The 22,711-nt window shown below is 38.9% G+C and overlaps 4 protein-coding genes and 1 long non-coding RNA gene across 8 annotated transcripts; 1 reads left to right on the forward strand and 4 right to left on the reverse strand.

The window, feature by feature from the left end:
* Positions 1-5,429: 5,429 nt before the first annotated feature.
* Positions 5,430-8,471, reverse strand: LOC126583086 (uncharacterized protein At4g29660-like). 2 transcript variants are annotated; one of them, XM_050247384.1, is made up of 2 exons: positions 8,129-8,277; positions 5,430-7,263 (listed from the first exon to the last, which is right to left on the reverse strand). In XM_050247384.1, exon 2 carries the CDS (start codon positions 6,790-6,792, stop codon positions 6,187-6,189), a length of 606 nt encoding a protein of 201 aa, XP_050103341.1. In that variant the 5' UTR covers positions 6,793-7,263; positions 8,129-8,277; the 3' UTR covers positions 5,430-6,186. The 2 variants fall into 2 exon arrangements, with proteins under 2 accessions (XP_050103341.1, XP_050103347.1); XM_050247390.1 differs by having other exon boundaries at positions 6,959-7,263; positions 8,145-8,471.
* A 2,078-nt stretch (positions 8,472-10,549) lies between these two features.
* On the reverse strand, positions 10,550-11,858 carry LOC126588278 (uncharacterized). Its single transcript, XM_050253360.1, has 2 exons — positions 11,388-11,858; positions 10,550-10,931 (listed from the first exon to the last, which is right to left on the reverse strand). Exons 1-2 carry the CDS (start codon positions 11,856-11,858, stop codon positions 10,875-10,877), a joined length of 528 nt encoding a protein of 175 aa, XP_050109317.1. The 3' UTR covers positions 10,550-10,874.
* An 818-nt stretch (positions 11,859-12,676) lies between these two features.
* Positions 12,677-15,208, reverse strand: LOC126588283 (casein kinase 1-like protein 1). The gene is made up of 10 exons (XM_050253369.1): positions 15,000-15,208; positions 14,628-14,697; positions 14,337-14,485; positions 14,147-14,242; positions 13,985-14,055; positions 13,644-13,729; positions 13,476-13,539; positions 13,293-13,377; positions 13,069-13,195; positions 12,677-12,976 (listed from the first exon to the last, which is right to left on the reverse strand). Exons 1-10 carry the CDS (start codon positions 15,000-15,002, stop codon positions 12,822-12,824), a joined length of 906 nt encoding a protein of 301 aa, XP_050109326.1. The 5' UTR covers positions 15,003-15,208; the 3' UTR covers positions 12,677-12,821.
* Positions 15,209-15,967: 759 nt separating this feature from the next.
* LOC126613806 (thioredoxin-like 2, chloroplastic) lies at positions 15,968-18,836 on the reverse strand. The gene is made up of 4 exons (XM_050281404.1): positions 18,428-18,836; positions 17,817-18,002; positions 16,722-16,886; positions 15,968-16,346 (listed from the first exon to the last, which is right to left on the reverse strand). Exons 1-4 carry the CDS (start codon positions 18,623-18,625, stop codon positions 16,209-16,211), a joined length of 687 nt encoding a protein of 228 aa, XP_050137361.1. The 5' UTR covers positions 18,626-18,836; the 3' UTR covers positions 15,968-16,208.
* A 1,495-nt stretch (positions 18,837-20,331) lies between these two features.
* LOC126605585 (uncharacterized) lies at positions 20,332-22,574 on the forward strand. 3 transcript variants are annotated; one of them, XR_007616992.1, is made up of 6 exons: positions 20,332-20,527; positions 20,600-20,731; positions 20,887-20,927; positions 22,057-22,147; positions 22,322-22,392; positions 22,495-22,574. It is a non-coding gene; the product is annotated as an uncharacterized LOC126605585 (long non-coding RNA). The 3 variants fall into 3 exon arrangements; XR_007616991.1 differs by having other exon boundaries at positions 20,332-20,731; XR_007616996.1 differs by having other exon boundaries at positions 20,332-20,721.
* The last annotated feature ends 137 nt before the right edge of the window (positions 22,575-22,711 follow it).

Genomic DNA, 22,711 nt, shown 5'->3' on the forward strand with positions numbered 1-22,711 from the left:
CAACCTTTTAACCAATGCAGAGATCTATGATTCGAACTTTGGGGGCCCATTGAAACAAGTTTTTAAAGATAGAAACAGAGCAAATAACGCTCAAAATTTTCAGTTGATCCATTGATCATTTTGTTTCGACCACTTAGTGGGCTTGTTGTTGTCAGTTTGACCATGTTGCGCATATGTTAACAAGTAAACATATACCAAAGCAATCTGATGAGAATATAGAGAGAATTTGTCAAGTATTGTTGACACAATCTGAAGAGCACTGCTTAGCAGAAACTACATTAAACACTTGGTAGGCATAAAAAGACCTGTACCAAACATTTGAAGATGTCCTCGGAAGACCTTCAGATGAATATTTTCCTAAACTCCGAATGGTCCTAGGATCACCTTGGTCCCAATGTCCACCCGCTCTTGCTTTACACTAAAGATAGTGGTTGAACAGTGAAGCTTTTCATAACCATTTCGTTCTTTCCGTTTTTAGTTTGCTTTCTTTGTGGGAGATTGTTTGGACCCGATTTTACACCATCGGCTTAAGCGGTCGATGCCGTTGAGTAAGCATGGTTCTCAACCGTTGGATAAGAAAGTTAAGATATTATTGTTAAGAGATAATATCATTATTTTTAATCATAATATTTATCTCTTAACTAGTTATCTCGGTTTTTATGCAAAATAAATGGGATAAAGCTGCAAGTGGGATTTGATAAACAAGATTGGTGATGATTTTGACCAAGTGGTAATCCTGATGTTACACACATTCCAAGTGGTGCACGTGGGTTTGGAGATAAAAGGATTGGATTCATGCATGTACGTAGGGAATTGAGAGACCATTTTCCATGCAATTCGTACATGTAGAATCGAAGATGATCCGCTGAATGGGTGATAAGATATGGAGCGTTGTGCCTGGGAAGTTAAAGTTGACTACGATTCTAAGAACGAGTCTTATCAGGAGACTAGTGTATCTAGTCTCAATACAAGCAAAATTGCAGTCGCCAACTATTTCAGGATATCAAGATGATGACAAAGGCTTCTATGATAATTATCTCGAATGAGTGTTTTGCTTTGGGCCAGGATTGCACGGGTTGGCTAGTAAATACATCACTGCTATAAATACAAGGCGCTGTGCAGTGTGAAAAACCCCTCCAATTCAACACACAAAACTGCCCTGCGCAAACCCTCTCAACACCTTGAGATTTTTATTTTCTTTTTCCGCCGACACATCTTCCGTTGGCATCAACAACACTGTGAAGGCAACCGGTGATATCTTAAGTCGGCATAGATAGCTCTGTCACCGTAGAATCGATCGGTCTCGCAGTATCTTCCGTTGGCATCAACAGCACTGCAGCGAGAACGGTTGATTACCTATCCAAGTCTCGGTCGAGAAGGGTTTCTAATCCTTATTGGTCGAGGTCATCTCATCAGCCTTCTCGGCGAAGTGAGGTGTTACCAGGTTATTGTATTCGGCACATTGAAAGCCGAATTTGAGATTGAACTTCGCAAATTAGCAGCCTTGTCTTCAGGCTCTAGAACCCAAGAGGCTGAGAATTGTTCCTTCCTCGGCCGCAATCGCAAGACACAGAAGTCAGCAGCGCGCTCAACGCAACATCAACAAATTTACTCCTCGGCCGAGCTCGGCCGACGAGTTGGCACGCCCCGCAATCACCGAAGGACGTAGTTAGCTTATTAATTACTCGGCCTGCGCGCCACGTAGGCTTTGTAGTTTTTAGGGTCAACATTTTGGCACGCCCAGTGGGACCTAGTGCTAAAACTACGAAGTTCATATGATATATCAAGATTCCGATCTGGCTCAACGTAGCCGATTATACGAGCTCCTAGAAGAATTGAAAAAACACAATGAGGAACGTAAAAGATCTTTTGAAGTGGAAAAAATTCTTCGTGGCCATAGAGATATGCAAAAGTCATTCGCTTGCATGTTGAGAATAAAAGCTCCTGTTATCTTGCAAGAGCAATGGGTAAATGAAGACAGGACTAGATTTAATGCCTGGCTAGATGAAGAACATTTTCCTTATGTTTCTGATTACAGATCAATTCCATTTGAAAAATGGTTAGGTCCAAAGGCCGGGGGGCAATTTTTCGCTCCGGCCACAATTAAAATTCGGCCTCAGAAAATTGTCGAGACGGCCGAAGAAGAACATGGGCCACCTGTTTTTTTGGTTGAGACTGAAAGTGTGGTGGGCCTAGAAGAAAAAATTCAAATTTCTGAGCCACAACTCGACTTAGAAAATGATTCGTCAAAGGAATGCTCCAATGACGAACGAGGCCAAGATATTGGCCTAGCCCAAGAAACTACGCCAATTGATATGATTATTGGCAATAAAGCCGATATGGAGAAATCCTGTTCGGCTAAGTTGTTTGAATTAAAAGCCGAAATTATGCCTGGGGGGCATAATAATTGTTCAACACATTCGGCGGCCGAGAATGAAAAATATTCCATCAAGTCAAAAATATTTGGAGAGAATTCTTTATTCGGCCTAGAGCGAAATCAATTTGAGAATTTTGATATTAAAAGATCTCGGCTTGGAGTAAAGCATTGTTGGCCTCCTCCTGACTATTGATCGGCCACTTTCGTTTTCTTCTGTTAAAAAAAAAAAAAAAGAATAAGAAATTATTTTCTTAAACCATTCGGCTGCCTAGCCGATGCTTAAGAAAATAAAGGGGGCACATGTGATATAATCGGCGGATCAGATTTAATCTTGCCGAGGATGAGTATATATAAAAAGCTGCTTGCCGAGAGTTTGTTAGGCCGAGCTCGGCGTACTTGTCGAGAAATACTTCCCAAGTTATGTAACCAAGTCTTTGGGCTTAAACTTAACTTTTGAAACTGGGGGACATAACTGGCCGCGGGCTTCAAGCAAGACTGAAACAGGATGTGGCTTTGGGTATCATGGACGACAGAGCGTGCAGGCTTCAATGGATGTATGGGTGCATATCAATTCATGCCATGCGGTGGAGTACATATATATATATATATATATATATATATATATATATAAGCAGGCCGACCTCGGCCAAAGGTTGTTATCATGCTATAAAACATAGCACTTGCTTGACCCCAGTCCTTCTCGGTCACACTTGCTCAACTATGAGTTCTTAATAGCATGATGTGTTTTTCGTTTGCCGATAAATTTTTATCTTCTTCGGCGATACCACGAGATTTTGGTGGGTACGAGACTTAATTTCCTTAATCATTCGGCTTACGAGCCGAAGCTCAAGGAAACTGGGGGGCAATGTTTGGACCCAATTTTACACCATCGGCTTAAGCGGTCGATGCCGTTGAGTAAGCATGGTTCTCAACCGTTGGATAAGAAAGTTAAGATATTATTGTTAAGAGATAATATTATTATTTTTAATCATAATATTTATCTCTTAACTAGTTATCTCGGTTTTTATGCAAAATAAATGGGATAAAGCTGCAAGTGGGATTTGATAAACAAGATTGGTGATGATTTTGACCAAGTGGTAATCCTGATGTTACACACATTCCAAGTGGTGCACGTGGGTTTGGAGATAAAAGGATTGGATTCATGCATGTACGTAGGGAATTGAGAGACCATTTTCCATGCAATTCGTACATGTAGAATCGAAGATGATCCGCTGAATGGGTGATAAGATATGGAGCGTTGTGCCTGGGAAGTTAAAGTTGACTATGATTCTAAGAACGAGTCTTATCAGGAGACTAGTGTATCTAGTCTCAATACAAGCAAAATTGCAGTCGCCAACTATTTCAGGATATCAAGATGATGACAAAGGCTTCTATGATAATTATCTCGGAGGAGTGTTTTGCTTTGGGCCAGGATTGCACGGGTTGGCTAGTAAATACATCACTGCTATAAATACAAGGCGCTGTGCAGTGTGAAAGACCCCTCCAATTCAACACACAAAACTGCCCTGCGCAAACCCTCTCAACACCTTGAGATTTTTATTTTCTTTTTCCGCCGACACATCTTCCGTTGGCATCAACAACACTGTGAAGGCAACCGGTGATATCTTAAGTCGGCATAGATAGCTCTGTCACCGTAGAATCGATCGGTCTCGCAGTATCTTCCGTTGGCATCAACAGCACTGCGGCGAGAACGGTTGATTACCTATCCAAGTCTCGGTCGAGAAGGGTTTCTAATCCTTATTGGTCGAGGTCATCTCATCAGCCTTCTCGGCGAAGTGAGGTGTTACCAGGTTATTGTATTCGGCACATTGAAAGCCGAATTTGAGATTGAACTTCGCAAATTAGCAGCCTTGTCTTCAGGCTCTAGAACCCAAGAGGCCGAGAATTGTTCCTTCCTCGGCCGCAATCGCAAGACACAGAAGTCAGCAGCGCGCTCAACGCAACATCAACAAATTTACTCCTCGGCCGAGCTCGGCCGACGAGTTGGCACGCCCCGCAATCACCGAAGGACGTAGTTAGCTTATTAATTACTCGGCCTGCGCGCCACGTAGGCTTTGTAGTTTTTAGGGTCAACAGAGATATAGAGCGGAAATATATGGGGATAAAGAGGGATGATGAGGAATGTGGAGGGAGAGAGGAGGGAGAAATGAAACAAAATGTATGAAACAAAACCTTGAAAGTGAAAACCAATAAAACCATTTTTAACTTTGATATTTTTCAATATTTTCTCATTTTTCTCGTAATTTTAAATGATTAATATATATATATATATATATATATATATATATATATATATATATATATAAAGTGAGTACCTTAAAATGGTAAAACATTTAAAATACCATAAATTGCCCTATAAGAATTTCATAAATTACAATTGAACCAAAAGAAGCTAAAGTATTTAATCATATTTTTATTTTGAATGAATTTAATATTTAAAATTATAGAAAAAAATAAAAAATAAAAACTCCCACGTTAGCGGATGGTTTCGTGTTCTACTTCATTTCTTCTTCTTCTTTTTTAATATTTTTTTAGAAATACATAAATTAATTATTTAAATAAAAAATATAAAAATACCAATTACCACACACACACGAAAGAGGTTAGTATATGATAAAACCAGAGCTTTTAACAAAATTGTTTATTCATTGTATTTCCAAAAAAATATTATTACTAATATAAAATTTCTCTAGTGGAATTGTCTACCTCATAATGGGGGACAAGGAAAGTGAAATTTTTTATTATTAAGGGTATTAATCCACACATTTTATTTCACAATTATCACGTTTCTCATGCTGCACTAAACAAACAGTTCCCTCGTTTTCTGGTAGGGCCAAGCAAACAAACCAAAGGGTGTGAAATGCATTTCTAACTCCAAAACTCAAACCCCAATTCTTAACTTTAACTATTGCTTTAAATCCTACAAGCAAAAAGATGAAAAAAAAAAAATAGTTATCAAACACGCGCTTAGTTTACCAAAATATGAAAAGGGTTCTAAATAAGCATTCAATTCTCTTATCTGATGCATTGGTATCATGACATATAAAAGATCTTGTAATTTGGTTGAATCTTAACATATTGTTTGTAGCATGAAATTGAAGACTTCATGATAATTAGACAGATTCCAATAGCAACTTGCTAAAACCAATCATCCATTCATCAACATATACACCATGTTTCCTATCCTCTACTTTATTCTACATGGAGGCACATAAGAACTCGGATGAAAAAAGGCGGACACAATGCTCCGATAAACTGGTCTAACTCACATTTGCGCTTTGCACTAACCTTTGAATATATGTTCTTCTACCCTCTTGGACGTTGGAACTTTGGAGGAAAAAGGTTCATTCTTATCTACCCATTTGTCCACTATGACAACGGGGAAAAAAGTTGGAGTTGCTCGAGCCTCTGGAGCCTTCTGTTTCCATCAATTCTCATAGAGGAAGAACCTGAAATTTCCCTTGATCTATATGGAGTTTCTTTGCAGTTTCAGCTCCAATTGCGTGTCACCATTTACATATGAATTTACAGATTTGGAGTCCTAGAGACACATGTCGTTGAACCCATAATTCACCATCATGTACACGGAAATTTTGAAAAAAAAAAAAAAAAAATGATTTCCACACTCCTGTTTTCTCCTTTGTTTATGCCCCTTGATTCTGTTCCCGTTTTCTCAATTCAAGCAAAAGAAAAGAGAGGCGTGATGAGGTAGAAAAGGGGGTGTGAAAATCATTTCTGTTTTAGAAAAGAAAAGATGGTGAAAAGAAGGCCTTATTTTTTTGTGATTCTCACTGTTTGGCCAAAGAATAAGAAGAAGAGGCAGCATGTTTGAGAGGCACTTTGTGAACATGCGCACCACCTCCACCTGATCCAGGCCCTTCATCATCCACAATGAAGACATCCTCAGGCTCCCTCAGAGCTCCATGCACCAGAACAACCGCAAGGCCAATGCAGAGTCCCGCGATGATATGATATCTCGCATTAGTAAGGTAAAGCGCGACGAGTGTGACCACCAACAGGGCCATCATCACCACTTGCCCGTTGATCCGGTACCCTAGAATCATCAACGGTTGGTCATGCAGGAAAAATAGAAAGATCCATGCAACCATCATGACGATGAAGACGATCAACGAAATGGGGTGCCATAGGAGGCTTAGGAAGAGGATGGACAATGTGATGATGGCGTAGTTCATGCGAAAGAAAACGACGTTCGTCTTGATTCGATGGACTGATTGGTTGAAGGTGGAGGGAAGGGTGAGATTTTGCAGTTGTATAATCTCCTGCCATGGTCTTCGGTTGCCTAGGGCTGATTGGATCTGTTCTTTTGCGCGTGCGACGAAATGTTGGTTCGAGGATGCCGGGGGTTCGGTCGGGATAGTCCCGTACGTTGTCATTGTCCGGTGGCAGAGATGGGGCGGAGACGGAGAGAAGAATAAAATGGTACGGAGGTCTGTGGCAAAGATAGTGCAGAATGTGTATAGCTTGGATTTCTAATTTTGGGGGAGAAGTTTAGATCACTGATCACATATCAGCTACGTGTTAGGTTAATGTTTAAGCAAGTTTGTTATGATCGCTTGATGTTTTATTTATAACATTGGATGTACAAAAAATGGTTTAGCTGAAAAGGAAAGGAAAAATGAACGGTGACGATCGTTCCATACACCGGAGACCTTTAAAAACGGTTGGCATACATCAACAGAAAATGGTATAGAATAGTAGAAGCTCGTATAACAATTTCTCCGACTGGTCTATGGCTTTCACTGAGTGGCTGGGACCTCGCCTTGCTGTACCCTCCACGGTCCTCCGTAAAACTTTGGCTTCATAAGAGGCACTGCCTGCCCGGGATGTTCTTCCCAGTATTTTTCCTGCACAATACCAGAAGGCGAAATTTTTATGAGGTCTACAAAACTTGACATAAGAAGATTTATCTCTATTGAACTTCGGATATATATGCCGAAATGTAGATATGTATATACAGCTGAACCAATTCATCGATATCTAAATGTCAAAATGATCAAAAACTACTCAGTATAAATCTTCTAAAAGCAGGCCAGAACCGGAAAATAGGCATATTTTTCCAAACCCTGTTCCTCCACTATTCGTAATTACAATTTAGAAATCAGAGCATATCAGATCTATGATTAAATCATCAAAAGCTCGATGCTAACAATAACTAGGCCTATTGAACTAATCAAAAAAGTGTGTAGCCAATTTCGCATCAAATGCTACTCCTTCCGGCTCCAAAATCCGTTTCCAGGTCTGATTCCTGACACACCTCTCAGTTATGTACATATGGCATCAACTCATACAATGATATATACCTTCAAGCAGACGAAGCAATGCCATAAGGCATTCTATCAAATGACCTCCCCCAAACTACACATCGTTCAAATAAACTCAACAAGTTGACAGCAGATTTCAGTCCACTAGAAGCTTCAAGAAGAAACCGATCTTGGGCAATGATTTCGTCTAATTTTAAGTACTCAAGCTTAGATTTTTCAGCAAATTGTTAGCACAGACATCAATCAACAGGTATCAAAATTTCAGCACATTTATGCAACATTTGAAGCTGAACAAAAAATAGGAAATTCTCCAACTTTATTTTTCCTATAAACTACGGCATCAAAACTAAAAACCCCATCTCAAATTGTGGGTTTTGACCAACTAAATTAACCCCGAAAATTAATAATAATAGCAATAAAAACAAGCAAAATAAAAAAGATTGAATACCGAGCAAAATGATTACCTTGTAAAGCTGCTCAGTGATAGCAGAACCAATCACACCAGTGTAGAAAGCGGCGACGTAGATGGTGACCAACGGGGTGAACGATTTGGGTCTGCTGTAGGGCTCCACCATGTTCCAAAGAATCATTCTTTCCCACTTTGTGTAAACGTAATCTGCGTATTTCCTCCATAGATAGCTCGCCATTTCCGATCAGTTCGAATTGGGTGTTCTTGCAGTGCCGCTGTGAGAGGATTTTGTAATAGGGTTTTGGTTTTATTGGATTTTCCTTTCTTTTCCCGAGCTTTCTCGGCAGCCAAACGGACTATTTGAGTCGGCCGAATGGGAAAACAGAGTTGCAATTAGTAGAGAAAGAGAGTCACGTGACAGGGACCAAAACATAGTTTTATAAACGACAAGTCGTTTACGACTTTTTACTGAATATTATATATTAAAAAAGAAGAAATTGTAGCAATGATTTCTCAACTTTAATCTAATTAGAGTAATAGTCTATCAACTAAAAATTCATGACCATTGATCCCTTAACTTTTCAAAACATGCAACTATGGTCATTTTCATCAACCCGTTAAAACTTCCATAAAAACGAGTCACGTGTCATACATGGGAGACTGATTTAAGGGGCGAATAGGGAAAACATAATGAGAAAAATGGTCTCTCAATTTTAACCCAATTGGAGAAATAGTCCCTCAACTTTAACCCAATTAGAGCAATGACCCTCAACTTTAACAATTGTAGCAATGATCTTTCCAACATGACTTATTTTGACTGAATTTTGATTGAGTTGATGAAAAAGACCATATTTGCACGTATTGATGAGTTAAGGGATCATAGCTCTACATTTTGATGAGTTAAGAGATTACTGGTTATGAATTTTTAGTTGAAAGATCATTTCTCTAATTAGATTAAAGTTAAAACACCATTACTACAATTTTCTCCAATAAAAAATTATCCAAAAACCCCAAATTAAAATAAAAAAGCAATCCATTCTAAGCGGGAACCAAAACGATCGCCTTTATGCGTTTAGAGAGAGGAAGAAAACCTCCAATGGCGTCATCCTCCTCCTCCTCCCTCCGAACGTCGAGCCAATCACCACTCTGTTCCGCCTCCCCACCATCGGAACCACCGTCACAACCGCCACCCTGAGGAAGTAGTTATCATAATTGACATTCTTGATATGATTGTCCTTGTGCAACTCTTTAGGCTGATTATGAACGTATATTTCAGCTTCGGTGTCGATCTTGATACCCTGTTCGAAGCCTTGGAACAACTTTTCAAGCCCCAGCTCATCGACCCAAACATTTTCAACCCCATGGAACCTAAAATCCACCTTCCCCGCCTCCGTCGCCAGCTGCGTCTCAAGACCGCTGCAAAGGCAGGGAAGAGCTGTCGTCGCTCGGCGTGCCAGCGCCACATGCTACTAGAGGGTGCCTGACTCCGGCGCCTCCGTGTGCAGATAGGTATCCGCCTCCATCACCCCAGCCAGCGCTACCCGATCGTCCGTCGTCGGCAGCCTCTGGATGATCCGCTCCGCCCCTATACTCTCCGCTGCGACCCTCTCCAGGTGCGCCGTATGCCCTTCCTCCTTTGATTTGGGCGTCTGTAGCGGTAAAGATGCTGCCATTTCCAGTGAGGTGTGCTTCTTCTTTCTTGTTGATGCCTAACCTGTTGTAAAGAAACTGTAGGTCTTTCATAGGGTGTGGGGTAGGGTTTAGGGTTTTTCCATATCATAATTACGCTTTATGTGTTCTTAGTTCCGTCATGGGAGAAAGAACATGTAAAATGTTGGATTCGATTGGCAGAACGATACTGTGTTACACCAGCACAAAGCAATACTATAGGTCTATATGTCACTGCACCTGCACTGCACTACTGCGACAGTCTGAAAATTGAAAAGCTTAACTAATGAGCCCTTGTGCCTAACTCAATTGTTTGGTCAATCATTGAATCGAAATCACAGTTTTTGAAGGTAGGATTTTGATGCGAGCGGGTATTGATTAACTGCAGTATGATCACCTTTTTCTTTTCTTTCTATGGGTTAAAAGTTTCGATTTAAGATGCTTATCATGCTCTGGTTGTCTTTTGTAGGTGGATATTTTTCCATGGATAGTTCTTGTGGTTTCCGAATACTCGAACTTATCTTTGCTTCTCAACCAACCCTTCGATTCTGCTTCTGCAGCAGTATATAATCTCGGTCTTTTCAGATAGTTTTAGCATTTTTTAGGTCAACATGAAATAGAAGGTGAAGAACGAAATTTACCAAGTTTGCTCTGATTTCAATTGATCCCAGAAGCAAAGTTTTACTCATTACAAGTCATTCTATACTCTGGTTTGCTTTGCAACACCAATGCACATTCTTTACAAAGTAAAGCAACCGAGTCAAACAACATGAGACGCTTTGTGTAACAGATTAGGCCACATCTTCTCTGCACATATCTATCCAATTACTGAACCAGTGCATATCAAACCATTGAAATGTTGAAACCTTTGAATGAACTGCTGAAAACCGCCTTGTATTGTATGTACCTTTGGACGACTTTAAAAAGAACAACAACAAAAAATGCTAACTTGTAATGAGTAAAACTTTGCTTCTGGGATCAATTGAAATCAGAGCAAACTTGGTAAATTTCGTTCTTCACCTTCTATTTCCTGTTGACCTAAAAAATGCTAAAACTATCTGAAAAGACCGAGATTATATACTGTTGCAGAAGCGGAATCGAAGGGTTGGTTGAGAAGTCAGGATAAGTTCGAGTATTCGGAAACCACAAGAACTATCCATGGAAAACTATCCACCTACAAAAGACGACAACCAGAGCATGATAAACATATTAAATCGAAATTTTTAACCCATAGAAAGAAAAGAAAAAGGTTATCATACTGCAGTTAATCAATACCCGTTCGCATCAAAATCCCACCTTCAAAAACTGTGATTTCGATTCAATGATTGACCAAACAATTGAGTTAGGCACAAGGGCTCATTAGTTAAGCTTTTCATTTTTCAGACTGTCGCAGTAGTGCAGTGCAGGTGCAGTGACATATAGACCTATAGTATTGCTCTGTGCTGGTGTAACGCAGTATCGTTCTGCCAATCGAATCCAACATTTTACATGTTCTTTCTCCCATGACGGAACTAAGAACACCTAAAGCGTAATTATGATATGGAAAAACCCTAAACCTACCTTACACCCTATGAAAGACCCACAATTTCTTTACAACAGGTAAGACATCAACAAGAAAGAAGAAGCACACCTCACCGGAAATGGCAGCGTCCATGCAGCTCCGGACGCCCAAAGCGAGGGAGGGAGGGCGTACGGCGCACCTGGAGAGGGTTGCGGCAGAGAGTATGAGGGCGAAGGGTATGTGGGTGGAGCAGATCATCCAGAGGCTCCCGATCGCGGATGATTGGGTAGCGCCGGCTGGGGTGACGGAGGCGGATACCTGTCTGCACGCGGAGGCGCCGGAGTCGGGCACCCTCTGGTAGCCCGTGACGCTGGCACACGAGCGACGGCGGCTCTTCCCTGCCTTTGCAGCGATCTTGAGACGCCACTGGCGACGGAGGCGGGGAAGGTAGATTTTAGGTTCCGTGGGGTTGAAAATGTTCGGGTCGATGAGCTGGGGCTCGTAAAGTTGTTCCAAGGCTTCGAACAGGGTATCAAGATCGACACCGGAGCTGAAATGTATGTTTATAATCAGCCTAAAGAGTTGCACAAGGACAATCATATCAAGAATGTCAATTACGGGAACTACTTCCTTAGGGTGGCAGGGGGTGGCGGTTGTGACAACGGTTCCGATGGTGGGGAGGCGAAACAAGGTGGTGATACCAAAATATGGTTATACCAAAATCTGAACAAGGTGTTTGCAACCTGAGCAGTTTCCTCTTCTCTTAATCTGCCAACACATTCATATCCATACGTCCCGGTACTCAAATGTCAAAACTTGAGGAAACGTCTAATCTGCTTAATGTTTATGAGTACAAGAACAAACTAGATGAAGTTCATGTTATTTTAATATATGCCTCGACTAACCACTGTCATCGGCTCCATTGTGGTCTATTGGTATTTCTTTTCCGACTAATATTTATCTCCAATATCGGGAGAGAGAGCGAATAGCCCTCACTGAGGCAACATTGCCAGTTCCGTAAGAGAAGCAATTATCAAAAAAATAAAAAACTAAAAGACTTAAGAGCTCGTTTGGTATCCTATTGAAAAAATTTCATCATTCTCAAAACATCACCCAAAAAACACATTTTAAGAATATGAAAGAGAGAAAAAGAAGAGAGAAAAGGAGGAGAAAGAGAGGGATTCAGAGTGAGAAGAGAGGAGGGAAAAAAAGGTATGAGCCCTTGAGTTTAAAAACTCTAAAAATTCTTCTTTGTTGTTTTTAAGTTGGTCTTCGAAACCAATTTCTGAAAATAGTCACACCAAACGTGTTTTCAAAGCCTAAAATTTGAAAACATTTTTTCGGTTCAAAAAGTTAAATTCTAGTAAAATACCAAACTAGTCCTAATAATTCCGTGTCGAAAACCAGAGCCTGAGATGTGGACCAAATAAATTCTCAAACGGAGAATAAAGAAGTAGTAATTTAGCATAAGAAAATGAGTATAAAAAGGAAAGAAAATAGAAAGAGTGCTAGCTAGTTACTTATATGCAGTACGGATTTAATGTCCAAACCCTAAACCACAGCCTAATTACAGTGCTTTATAACTGGTCCAGCGTTTTTATTTCTTGGGCAATACGGCACCACTTTTCTATACAATCTTCTAGCCAGGTCAATACCTTCCTCTGACAACAAGCAGGCCGGGTTACGAACCCAATCATACTTCAGATCACGCCGATAACCTGAAGCAAGAACACACGCATATGAGCTGACATGGTTAACCGCACGGCCCTACTATGAGAACACTAGATGCATGAAAAACATAAGTTTCAACCTTTTCGATCAAAAAGGCGGCGAAAGAGCTTCCTCAGATAAGCATAATCTGGTTTTTCATCAAACCTTAAAGACCTGCAGTAGTTCAAGTATGCCGCAAATTCCGTTGGATATCCTCGGCATAACTCCTATGAACGAATTAAGAGAGCAATGACTAATCAATACTCGCAAGCAACTTTAAGCACGCACGTTAACTGTACTTCAATCATCAATGTTTCAGCTTACCTCTATTGAAATTGACTCTTTTATTTCACACATCTTCTCAAACTCTTCCTCTCTAGTACTTGCTGACACCTCTTGCCAAGGCAGACTGGAAAAAAAAAAATTATAGAGAAAGAAACACCGTAACTAAACACAATGCTCCCAAAAAAACATACTTAAAGCATAACAGGAAGGCACAAGGTTTACCTTCCTCGTAGAAAGTACGTGAGCACGTATCCAAGTGATTCTAAATCATCCCGGCAGCTTTGCTCTATCAACATTGAAGTTAAACAATTTAAATCAGATGGACGGAGGGAGGGGAAGAGAAAGAAAGTAGGGGGCAAAGGGAGACTGAAAGACAGAGAGGGAATTCACTTACCAACGCCACGGTGAGCATTGATGCGTGAATATGCCACATTATGTTTCTACTTCTTACCGTCTCTGCATTATATATATGAGAACTTGACATTAGAAACTCGGTAGCCACAAGTTCACATATAATCATAATATGTGGATCCGCTCGCAGTGGACTACACACCTAATCTAGCTTAAGCGCCAGAAAATAAACATTTGGGTTTTCAAAAACGTTTTAATCATTGAAAATAGAGACGGTGGAACCCAAAATGACGGCATTTCTGAAGTGCAACTTTGAAGCAAGTTACAATCAGCCGTTGAACAATAAAGACAACACCGAAAGAATAAAACAAGCCACCAACCTATAAGGAATATGCTGATGAGTTGATGTATCTCGATACTGCTTAGCAAGACTGAAACTGACAATGTTGACCTACTCAAACACAGAGGACGATTGATGAATTCAGAACATGGAATAAAGCTATAGTGTTTACACAGGACATAATAAAACATATCGAAAGAACCTCATTCGGTTGTTTAATGGCACCAAATAGGAAGTTTTCTGGCTTGATATCCCGGTGTAGAAATGATTTGGTATGGACAAACTCCACACGATTGATCTGACACAAATTTCAAGACGAAGATAATCAGGCTGCAAGTTAGACGACTAGATTTCAAAAAATATGCATTCGTGAAAAAAAAAAACATGTCTACCATTTTTTCAGCAAGCATGAGGACAGTCTTCAAAGAGAATTTCTTGCTGCAGCAGGTGAAAAAATTGTCGAGACTAAGTCCCAGTACGTCCATCCCAAGAGCATTGTGGTCTCCTTCCACTCCAACCCATCTCACTTTTGAAATTCCAGCTGCCAAAGTCAAATACAGAAGCCCACCAACGAAGAGTTCATAGGGGCTAGAACTAAACTATATAAACATATGCGTACATATAGTAAACAACAGATAAACAAATATACAAAAAGCTTCAGGGATAGTGGTTGTGGCCATTACCTCCTCCCTTGAGTCTGTTATACACCTCTGATTCATGGATCAACGCGGGATACTCTTCGTTCACATTTTCCTGGAAAAATGTTCAACAGAATTCCAGCTATACATATAAACTGATAACTACAAGGAGCAAAGCATTGCGGTCCTTTCGATTAAAGACAAAATAGGCATAAAGATGAGCAACATGATCCATATATGAAAACGAAAGATGAAATATTCCAAAGTCAGAAAATATTTAACACAACAGAATGTACTTTGATTGAAAAAGAAATTAAAAAAGAAAGGACGAACAGTAAAAGAAATTGCCAGAATTAAAGACAAATAATCATAGCAAAAAAATTGAAAAAAAAAATCAAACGAAAGAGAGAAAGAAACCATGGTAGACCGCTCCGAACTGCGAGAAACGGATCATCGGGCCGACTCGAAACCTTCCGTTCACAACAGGTCGAGACTTCCTATCAACCCATCCATTCGCACCAACAACAGACTCCATATCTCCGAACACAAATCAAAGCCCTAAACGACCGATCTCTCTCTCTTCTCTCCCTCTCTCCGTATCAGGTTTCTACCCGCCTTTTTCTGTAGCAGCCATATAAATAAACGTATGAAGTTTAATTTGTAAAAACCCCAAAATATCCCCACATAAAACTGAAAAATTAAAGGATATAATAGTAAAATCATTGGGTTTTTATTTTCTCGCTCCATACGTTTCCTTCTACTCATACAATTGTGTTTTCGTATGTTTCCTACTTCTCATACTAGTGTAACTTTTTGAGTGACTGCGCGTGTATGTCACGCGCCCATTCAAATTGACACTTAGGATCGACACGAGACGTCAAAATACAGCAGTAAAAAAATAAAAAAAAAAAAAAAAAAAAAATATATATATATATATATATATATATATATATATATGAAATATAATTACATAGCTCTCTTACTCAAAAACTGATTTATCCAGCGGGTGTATAATCCCTAAGCTTTGATTTTATGAAGTGGAAAAAATTGGTGAGTATTGTAAACTACTCTAAGGATTAGTTTGAAAAGTGTTTTTAAAGAAAATATTTTTAAGTTTGAAAAGCACTTAAAATTCTTTCCTATGCTTATTGCATGTAACACATCAAGTACTTTTCAAAATTAACCTAGATTTTTTTTTTTACTAAAGGACTGAGTTCAAAAACATTTTTTCTAAATACACTTTCAGCCATTTAAAAGCACTTCCTAAACATGCCATAATTCAAACAAAATTCGAGCTCTGAGTACATGATGTGAACAAATTCGTTGGTGGTGTTAGAAATGTTTGGCAAACTTAAACCTGGATGTTCACTTGTCCAAAACTCTGGTAAAAAGAATCACTCATATCATATTACGTACCTGGAATTTCTTTATCCACAGAAATTTCAATTACATACATGACATCCAGAACAAGAATGGAGAACAAGGTGGCAGAAAATAGCAACTTGTGCTTTTGGCTTCTTTTACAAAAATATACAAAAAAACGAGTAGAAAGCGTAAGCTGACTATCGAGGGGCTTTATACTATGGATTTGTTTTCTTTACTACAATTGCTTGAGTCGAACAAGTTCTATGATGAGGCAGATTCCGATGGCTTGTCCTTCGGAGCTGAGGATGGTTCCAGTGTAAGATCTCCAACTCCCTTCGGAGGACCAATGCTGCAACGAGCTGTGTTGTGTAATGCAATAGCATCCTTTAACTTCTGGAACTGCATATGGTTATGAACACAATCAGGTCGTTTCAGACGAAAATGGATGTGAAACTTCGTAAAAGCATTAAAGTAATACTAAAACTTGGGCATCCCCATTACCCGCGTGAAAATTCTACACGCTTTCAAGAGTATAACGGAAGGTGATTGTTTCTTACAGTATCACTATCAGGTTTACTATAATCCCCACATTATTCAGCTTTCTAATTGGGGTTGGAGTTTTAAGCCAATGATGGTTCCCATTTTCAGAAAACTAGGTGCTTCGGAGGATGTACTCGGTTTTTAAAGATAAAAAAAGCAAAAGAGAGACTAGAAATATTCTGTTCCGCTCCTCTTCCCAGTATCTAACTGATAAAAAAGAAGTTCAAGAACTACCTTAGCAAGTGAACATGAAAAGGATTCAAGCTGTCCCTCTGATCCACGATAGAAGTGGAAATACGGGAGCACCTTCACGTTCATACTTTTGCACATTGGTTTGTTCTCGTCAAAATTCACTTTCAGGAATAAAATCTCAGGGTGGTCTTCAGCTGTTCTGCAGAGCTGACACATGTATTAAACAGTAATATCAGGAACTTAGCACCTCAACCATATAAAAGCAAATTTGAAACAGTGTGATACATTCAACTTTAAGTTTCGATTGAAGAGCATTAGTTCCAGACAAAATGAACTTCAAAATTGAAGGGTTTTTATATTCAACTAAACATTTAAGTTGAAATATGGGCAGAGTCATCTCCTCTCTTCAAGAATCTGTTACCACAGATTATTTCTGATCAGTCACAATTTTTCACACGAAATGTCAACCTCTAGATAACAGAAGGCAACGTTCCAAATACAATGAAGCAGCTCACCATCTAGAAACAATTAATGCAGTTTATACCATAGGGCCTACAATTAGTGTTGGAAAAATATTAATGCTTTAAGAGTTTATATGTTATGCTGACATTGCAGATAAGACACAGTTCTCGAACTAAAGAGGAACGCCATTAAGGATGCATGTCCAGACCAATTTATAACAACAAAATCAATTTCTGTCTGGAGCCCAATTGCACAAACATATTTACAGCATTTGAACTTCGAATTTCTTTGTTATTTTAAAACATAGGCAGCATACAATATAACCAGAAAAAAAAAGTATAAGAACAAAAAAATAAAAATAAACACTCATCTGACAGAAATTAGTCCCGGTTTATCCAACAAGACATGACACTGCTTCCTTGGGCACATTGATATCTGGAATCACACCATTCTAATGAACTTGAAGTCATACGGTTCAAGGTAGAAAGCATAAACCAGGAAGGTTACAATGACACCAGTCCTATAATACACACATGTATTTACATATATGTGCATGGACATTACCTTCTTCACTGCTTGTTGTAATGTCCAACAGCTTACGAATTATCGTCTCAGGAGTTATATCAAAGTTTTTCAAGCAGACAGCAACTAGAAGCAACTGAATTGTGAGATTACCTTAGGAAACAATGCACGGCAGGAAGCACACCAAGTCCCGTAGAATTCTACAATAACTAATCTATCACCAGCTTGGCCTAAAGCACTCAAAAACTCTTGAGTAGAATGAATGTCGACCATATTCGGAACACTTCTTTCCCACCATTTTGGCTGGTCCTTGTCTCTTTCGGCAACAGTTGCCTGTACCTGCATTCAGTACACAATAACCTATTACACATACATTCTTACACAACATCAGCAATCAGCATAAGCCCAAACTTAGGAAAAACTAACAAAACATAATTTTTTCCATTTGATTTTCGACATCCCTTTTCACCTTTTCCTTTTGGGCAACTGATACCACAAGCCAGACTTATCAAAAATATAAAACTTGGCAGCTAAAGCAGCGAAATGCAATGGAATAGGACAACTTCAACAAATGTGGTTCCCAAAAATGCTTCTAATTTGCAGAAAACTTGCCAATTGAAACCCAATTCACGAACAAAATTACCAAAAGCTATTACATGCGGCCAAATTATAACATTTCAACAAATGGGTAATCGTGAATTCAATCAAATACTAAGCAGATAACAAAAAAATGAAAGAAAAATGCCAAGTATGGATAGAATTACCTTGATATTAACCAGCTGCTTTCTGGGTCTGAAAGCGAAGTGAGCAACAGACGAATACGAAAGGGGATAAACCCTCCTGTATGGGTTTTGATTGGCTGGGAGGCCCGGTTGCAGAGAACTTACGGAGGAGGCGAAGGAGGTGAGCAGAGACGAAGAGAAACGAAGTGAATGGAATGGTAATCTCAGGACATCAGCCATTTAATTGAAAGAAAGAAGAGGAAACTACAGAGCTCTGGAGAAATCTGAGAAAAGGGTAAGAGGTGGGAGAGGTCAAATCTTCATGGAGATTGAGGGTCAAGGCAGAGAAGAAGAAAGGCCATGGCTTTTCGGAAAAAAAGAGGGGTTTTGTAATAGTATCTGCTCTGCTGCATGTGTGAACCATATGGTACCAGAGGGTGGAGAAAATTTTCACCTCTAATCCAAACACAAACGGTACATCACGTGTTTTTATATGAATAATTAAAATTTTTATTTTTTAAATTATTTATATTTTAATATATATATTTTACTATTTGTATAATAACATGCAGCATATTCCAATCACATTAAAAATCTCTCCAAATGAAGACGATGTTGTTTGGATCCTTCTACTTTTTAATTTTTTGAACTCTCCAATTTCACGTGTTTGTTCAATTGGCTTTTTTTATGTTAAATTATTCTTTTTAGATTTTATTTTAATAAATTATATTTATTTATTAAAATATGCAAAAAAGAAAATGAAGCCCACCACAGACTACCTGGGTACTTTTTCATTTTTTTAATGTGTAATTTTCATTCAAATTTTAAACGGTCTTGAATTACTATTTTGTCTCTTATTAAGTAAATTGTCTTTTTCAAAGGCTTTAATAAGGAAGGAAGGGGCATTTAGTGACATTTTGAATGTTTGCCTTTTCATCCTTCTCATTCTAGAGCAATAACATTAAATGGTTAGGTAGTTAGTTGTTAAGAAAATTAGTGATAATTAGGTGCATAATAATTGCTTTTCGTTACTAAAGTAAAACATCATATGCACAAACTGTCTCTAATTCACCGTACAAACGTCATAATTAAATCTTCTATTTTTTTATCATCATCTAAGGATCATCTTTAAACCCTTAAAAAATCCATTTAATATTAAGACCATTTAATCATTTATACGAATCAAACAAATTGAAACTCATCAGAACTCACGTCATCATCTAAAGATGAATGGCTTAATACATGGCCTGAGCCAAGTATTATCCCGTGAAAAATGCGTATCTTTTATTGTTTAGAGTCTAAACTTGTCCATATACAGGATCCCGTCCTCCACATTGGTCTCGTCCTCATCGTCGTCATCGATGCTGATAGGGTAGTCTTATTCTATTTCTTCGGCATCATCCCAATACTTTCTCCGCAAAGCGCAGAGGCCCAAACTCCGCGAAGACGTAATTGCGAAGGCCATTCATTATTTCAAGTGCCTGAAACCAAAATGTAGTGCCCTCAAATCAGAAAACTGATGAGAAAATAGCTCAAACAGAAAGGAGGCAGTTCAAAGATCATAATTGAAGCACCAGATACGGGTGCGTTTTTGTTTTCGTCAAAAGTTGAAGAAGACGCTTAGCCTTGCCAAGCACTTTTGGTCCTTGGTCTCATCCCTAGCTGTTGAGATAATACTCCAAATTTCACTTCCGTTAGTGCATAAAATCAAATCAAAACCCTAAACTTGAAACCCAAAACATAACCTGTATGAGAAACAACTGACCAGATGCAGTGTGGCACTAAAGCCAATGTTTTCGAAATACAATGCCACCCGCAGCCAAACTGCTTTCCAATTTTTCTCTGCAGTACAACATACATAGAATTATTACATATCAATCCATATGTGTGTCTGTGTGTATATATATATATGTATGTATATATAAAGAATGAAAAAGGAGACGAACTAAGGAGAAGAGAGGGAAGTACAATTGGTGTTGTTTTGCCCGTCAGGGAATGTGATGACATTTCGCCCCATGCTTTTTTTCGCTTGATTTCGTTTCATCTTTCTCGCTTTCGGAGAAAGATTGGCGTTGCATCATCTCGGCGCGCCCGCTCGCTCGCAGAGAAAGATTAGATTGGAGTTTGCATAATTTAAAAACTGTATGTCCTATATTGTCTTTTTACATAATTAATTTTAAAACTTATCAGTTGTGTTTGAGTTGTTTTTGTTAGGGTTTTGCGATATGGAGTCTCGAGTTGTTGGGAATGGAAGGATCGATACGGAGTATCGACGACGTGTTGTAAATAGAAGGTTTCAAGTCGGCCCCATGATCCGTTTCTCACAGTTCGGAAAGGTCTACCTAGGTTTTATTTCTTTCGTTTGATTTCTTTTTGCTATGATCTATTTTTTTAATGTTTTTTTTGCTATAATTTCTCTTTAATCTTTTGATTTCTTTTACTATTCGTCCTTTCTTTTCAGTTTTTGTTTTCTTTTTCAAATTTTGTTCTTTGATTTTCAGGAATCGATATTTTCATGAAGCAGCTGGTTGAGATCAAGCTGGTGAGATCTTTTTTGCTACACTTTCATAACATGTTTTTTTCTAGACATTTTTATTTTGCTTGTGACTTTTGTTCTATTAAATTAACTTTTTTTTTATCAATTTGTTTTTGTATCATTGCTTGCTATTCCATGATCATGCTGTATAGAAACAAACAATATATAGACGTACGATTGTTGGAAATTTTGCATCATTTGATGTACTGTTGCGATACAATCGCTTCTGAAAATGCTTTTAGTTGACATACAACAACAACAACAACAAAGCCTTTTCCCACTAAGTGGGGTCGGCTATATGAATCCTAGAACGCCATTGCGCTCGGTTTTGTGTCATGTCCTCCGTTAGAACCAAGTACTCTAAGTCTTTTCTTAGAGTCTCTTCCAAAGTTTTCCTAGGTCTTCCTCTACCCCTTTGGCCCTGAACCTCTGTCCCGTAGTCACATCTTCGAACCGGAGCGTCAGTAGGCCTTCTTTGCACATGTCCAAATCACCGGAACCGATTTTCTCTCATCTTTCCTTCAATTTCGGCCACTCCTACTTTACCTCGAATATCCTCATTTCCAATCTTATCATTTCTTGTGTGCCCACACATCCCACGAAGCATCCTCGTCTCCGCCACACCCATTTTGTGTACGTGTTGATGCTTCACCGCCCAACATTCTGTGCCATACAACATCGCTGGCCTTATTGCCGTCCTATAAAATTTTCCCTTGAGCTTCAGTGGCCTACGACGGTTACACAACCCGCCGGATGCACTCTTACACTTCATCTATCCAACTTCTATTCTATGGTTGAGATCTCTCTAATTCTGCTTTTAGTTGACATAGTTACTTAAATTTTTTGTGTTTCGTATGGTTGAAATTGAATTTCAGTCTCCTATTTATCTAGTGTATATATACTAATCTCTTGATGAATTTCTTTCTTTGCCAAGATTTATGACTACAATCAAAGTATATCGATCTCAATTATTCATTTCTTTCTTGATGAATTTCTCTCTTGATGAATTTCTTTCTTTCTTTGCCAAGATCTGATGCACACTGTGAACTCAATTATTCATTTGTTAGACTTCATCTTTCGTTTGCGGATTTGGATCATGTTGCTCATCTTTATGCCTTTTGTCTTTAATCGAAAGGACTCCTTGTAGTTATCACCCTAGAAGATAGCTAGAATTTTCTCAGGAAAATGTGAGCACTGAGTATCCCGCATTGCTGTATGAATCAAAGGTGTGTAACAAACTAAAGGGAGGGGGTAATGGCCTTAACCACTATTTCCGAAGTTATTTATTTAATTAATTATTTTATTTTTTTATATATATTTGTATTTTTGTATTTATTGATTGTTTAGTACTAACCTCTATTAACTCTTCGTCGGTGGGGGTCTGTATACCACTTTGGCAGCTGGAATTTCAAGAGTGAGATGGTTTGGAGTGGAAGGAGACTACAATGCTCTTGTGATGGACGTAATGGGAGTAAGTCTTGACACTTTATTCAACTGCTGCAGCAGGAAATTCTCTCTGAAGTCAGTTCTCATGCTCCCAGATTGATTATATTCATCGTGAAATTTGTGTTAGATCAATCGGGTGGAGTTTGTCCATTCCAAATCATTTCTACACCGGGACATGAAGCCAAATAACTTCCTCATTGTTGCCTCTCAGCAATTGCGTGAGGTCTTTCGATTTGTTTGTTTTTTTATGTCCTAAGTAACTTAAAAGTTAGTTTTATACCGTGTTCTGAATAAATCAATCGCACGTCCTCTTCGTTTGTGTAGGTTTACATTGGCTGTTTCAG

Source organism: Malus sylvestris, chromosome 2 (genome assembly GCF_916048215.2).
Source record: "Malus sylvestris chromosome 2, drMalSylv7.2, whole genome shotgun sequence".
Taxonomy (NCBI): Eukaryota; Viridiplantae; Streptophyta; class Magnoliopsida; order Rosales; family Rosaceae; genus Malus; species Malus sylvestris.

What these genes read in the sequence shown, in the direction of transcription:
- LOC126588283 (XM_050253369.1), bottom strand. An exon ending in GCTCACCGTGGCGTTGGTAA is followed by an intron (nt 13,540 to 13,643) that starts GTGAATTCCCTC and finishes CAATGTTGATAG; the next exon opens with AGCAAAGCTGCCGGGATGAT. An exon ending in CCGCCTTTTTGATCGAAAAG is followed by an intron (nt 12,977 to 13,068) that starts GTTGAAACTTAT and finishes TTCTTGCTTCAG; the next exon opens with GTTATCGGCGTGATCTGAAG.
- LOC126613806 (XM_050281404.1), bottom strand. Translation starts at nt 18,625, where the DNA reads ATGGCTGATGTCCTGAGATTACCATTCCATTCACTTCGTTTCTCTTCG. An exon ending in AGCAGCTGGTTAATATCAAG is followed by an intron (nt 18,003 to 18,427) that starts GTAATTCTATCC and finishes TACTGAATGCAG; the next exon opens with GTACAGGCAACTGTTGCCGA. An exon ending in TTTCATGTTCACTTGCTAAG is followed by an intron (nt 16,347 to 16,721) that starts GTAGTTCTTGAA and finishes AACCATATGCAG; the next exon opens with TTCCAGAAGTTAAAGGATGC.
- LOC126588278 (XM_050253360.1), bottom strand. Translation starts at nt 11,858, where the DNA reads ATGATTGTCCTTGTGCAACTCTTTAGGCTGATTATAAACATACATTTC. An exon ending in ACGCTGCCATTTCCGGTGAG is followed by an intron (nt 10,932 to 11,387) that starts GTGTGCTTCTTC and finishes CGTCTTTTGTAG; the next exon opens with GTGGATAGTTTTCCATGGAT.
- LOC126583086 (XM_050247384.1), bottom strand. Translation starts at nt 6,792, where the DNA reads ATGACAACGTACGGGACTATCCCGACCGAACCCCCGGCATCCTCGAAC.